We start from the raw sequence: 2,500 nt of genomic DNA on the forward strand, positions 1-2,500 counted from the left end.
TTAGCTAGGGCTAGTCAGTCTGGGTTAATCTAGGTTAGCCAGGGCTAGTCAGTCTGGGTTAATCTAGGTTAGCCAGGGCTAGTCAGTCTGGGTTAATCTAGGTTAGCTAGGGCTAGTCAGTCTGGGTTAATCTAGGTTAGCTAGGGCTAGTCAGTCTGGGTTAATCTAGGTTAGCTAGGGCTAGTCAATCTGGGTTAATCTAGGTTAGCCAGGGCTAGTCAGTCTGGGTTAATCTAGGTTAGCTAGGGCTAGTCAGTCTGGGTTAATCTAGGTTAGCTAGGGCTAGTCAGTCTGGGTTAATCTAGGTTAGCTAGGGCTAGTCAGTCTGGGTTAATCTAGGTTAGCCAGGGCTAGTCAGTCTGGGTTAATCTAGGTTAGCCAGGGCTAGTCAGTCTGGGTTAATCTAGGTTAGCCAGGGCTAGTCAGTCTGGGTTAATCTAGGTTAGCTAGGGCTAGTCAGTCTGGGTTAATCTAGGTTAGCTAGGGCTAGTCAGTCTGGGTTAATCTAGGTTAGCTAGGGCTAGTCAGTCTGGGTTAATCTAGGTTAGCCAGGGCTAGTCAGTCTGGGTTAATCTAGGTTAGCTAGGGCTAGTCAGTCTGGGTTAATCTAGGTTAGCTAGGGCTAGTCAGTCTGGGTTAATCTAGGTTAGCTAGGGCTAGTCAGTCTGGGTTAATCTAGGTTAGCCAGGGCTAGTCAGTCTGGGTTAATCTAGGTTAGCCAGGGCTAGTCAGTCTGGGTTAATCTAGGTTAGCTAGGGCTAGTCAGTCTGGGTTAATCTAGGTTAGCTAGGGCTAGTCAGTCTGGGTTAATCTAGGTTAGCTAGGGCTAGTCAATCTGGGTTAATCTAGGTTAGCCAGGGCTAGTCAGTCTGGGTTAATCTAGGTTAGCTAGGGCTAGCCAGCTAGCATCACTCACCAGATCCATTGGGTCCAATAATCGCAGTGAACTTGTGAAAGGGTCCGATGATCTGCCTTCCTTTATAAGACTTAAAGTTCTCGATCTCTATTAACTTTAAATAACCCATTTTGCTCAAACTTCTGGTTGTGCGGAAACAGGTCAAGTCTGTGTTGTGTTGTTAGCCTGCTAATGCTAGCAAGCTAATCTATCAGTCAACTCAAACGAATAACATGCACGCAAATTGCCTAATCACGTCGTTCAACGTCAGATAAAAGCGTCCTTAGTCACATTATGGGTTGGATACGCAGCTAGGTAGCGAGCTAACTAGAGGTAGCAAGCTAACTAGAGGTAGCAAGCTAACTAGAGAAGCTTTCAGAACAGCTTTCAAAATGAACGTCTGCAACAACATCAAGGCGCCATTTTAGGATCCTGCACCATGGAGCCCGGCGGCTGAGCGCGGGACTCAACGCGTTCTCGCGAGATGTTATCCAACATGGGGAAAAAAACTCAACGCTTTCTCGCGAGATGTTATCCAACAGGGGGGAAAAAAACTCAACGCTTTCTCGCGAGATGTTATCCAACATGGGGGAAAAAAACTCAACGCTTTCTCGCGAGATGTTATCCAACATGGGGGAAAAAATAACGCTTCCTCGCGAGATGTTATCCAACATGGGGGAAAAAATAACGCTTTCTCGCGAGATGTTATCCAACATGGGAGAAAAAAAAACCTCTGCAAATAATTACTCATGTGTTTTATATGGTTTATTTCCTAGATTTTAAAGTTATTTTTAAGAGTTTATATGATGGTCATGTTGTTCAGTAATGTCTGTAACAGACCACTTGCAAATTATTAAATTAGCTCGACAGCTAATGAATCAAATGAATCATTCATCGTTACCATGGTTACTTGAAGCGTGTAAACAAGGACTGGACCTGAACAGGAAAAAGGCAGCTGGATTATTACTTATCTGCCTGTTTGTGGTGAGTTAAAGTGTTCTTTCCTGTTTGTGGTGAGTTAAAGTGTTCTTTCCTGTTTGTGGTGAGTTAAAGTGTTCTTTCCTGTTTGTGGTGAGTTAAAGTGTTCTTTCCGTGACTCAATCAGGTCACATCTCCAAAACGACTGTAAAATCCTGTAAATCGTTTAGTTTGATTTGCAAAAAGCACGTGAATGTGCCTTGAACAGTGTGTAGGCTAGATCTCTAGAAATGAATTATACATAAATAGTAGTCATTGCCAATCAACCACGTCTCTTCCTCTTGTCATCTAGCTAGACGATAGATAAATGCTAATTAATCAGTTTATTTCAATGCAATCAAGCATAGGCTAAACTAAAGCCTAGACCCATATATGTTGTTTCTTTATAATGATAGGCCTATGTTATCACACCCCACTGAGCAAAGACACGTCTAAAAGACGTCTTTTTCGGACGTCCAAAGACATCCAATTAGGAGCCAGAATGAAAGTTTTTTTAGAGGTTCAGATATTGAACCCGTTCTGCACGTCCACAGACGTCTTAGAGGGGTCCAAGCCAGACGTGTGAATATTGAGGGGTCCAGCAGACGAACACACGGGGTTCAGGACCGATGGACGTTATTAAGACAT

The 2,500-nt window shown here is 43.7% G+C and overlaps 1 protein-coding gene across 1 annotated transcript in view; it reads right to left on the reverse strand.

Annotated features, from left to right (window-relative positions):
• The window catches only part of LOC311329826 (structural maintenance of chromosomes protein 1A), a 22,271-nt gene extending 21,018 nt beyond the window's left edge, over positions 1–1,253 (reverse strand). Inside the window, exon 1 of the mRNA XM_084461755.1 lies at positions 917–1,253. Within this exon, the coding sequence (XP_084317881.1) occupies positions 917–1,025 (109 nt within the window). The 5' untranslated portion in view covers positions 1,026–1,253. The remainder of the gene's footprint in view (positions 1–916) is intronic.
• Positions 1,254–2,500: the final 1,247 nt, after the last annotated feature.

This window comes from Borostomias antarcticus, assembly GCF_949987555.1.
Source record: "Borostomias antarcticus genome assembly, chromosome: 3".
In the NCBI taxonomy this organism is placed as follows: Eukaryota; Metazoa; Chordata; class Actinopteri; order Stomiiformes; family Stomiidae; genus Borostomias; species Borostomias antarcticus.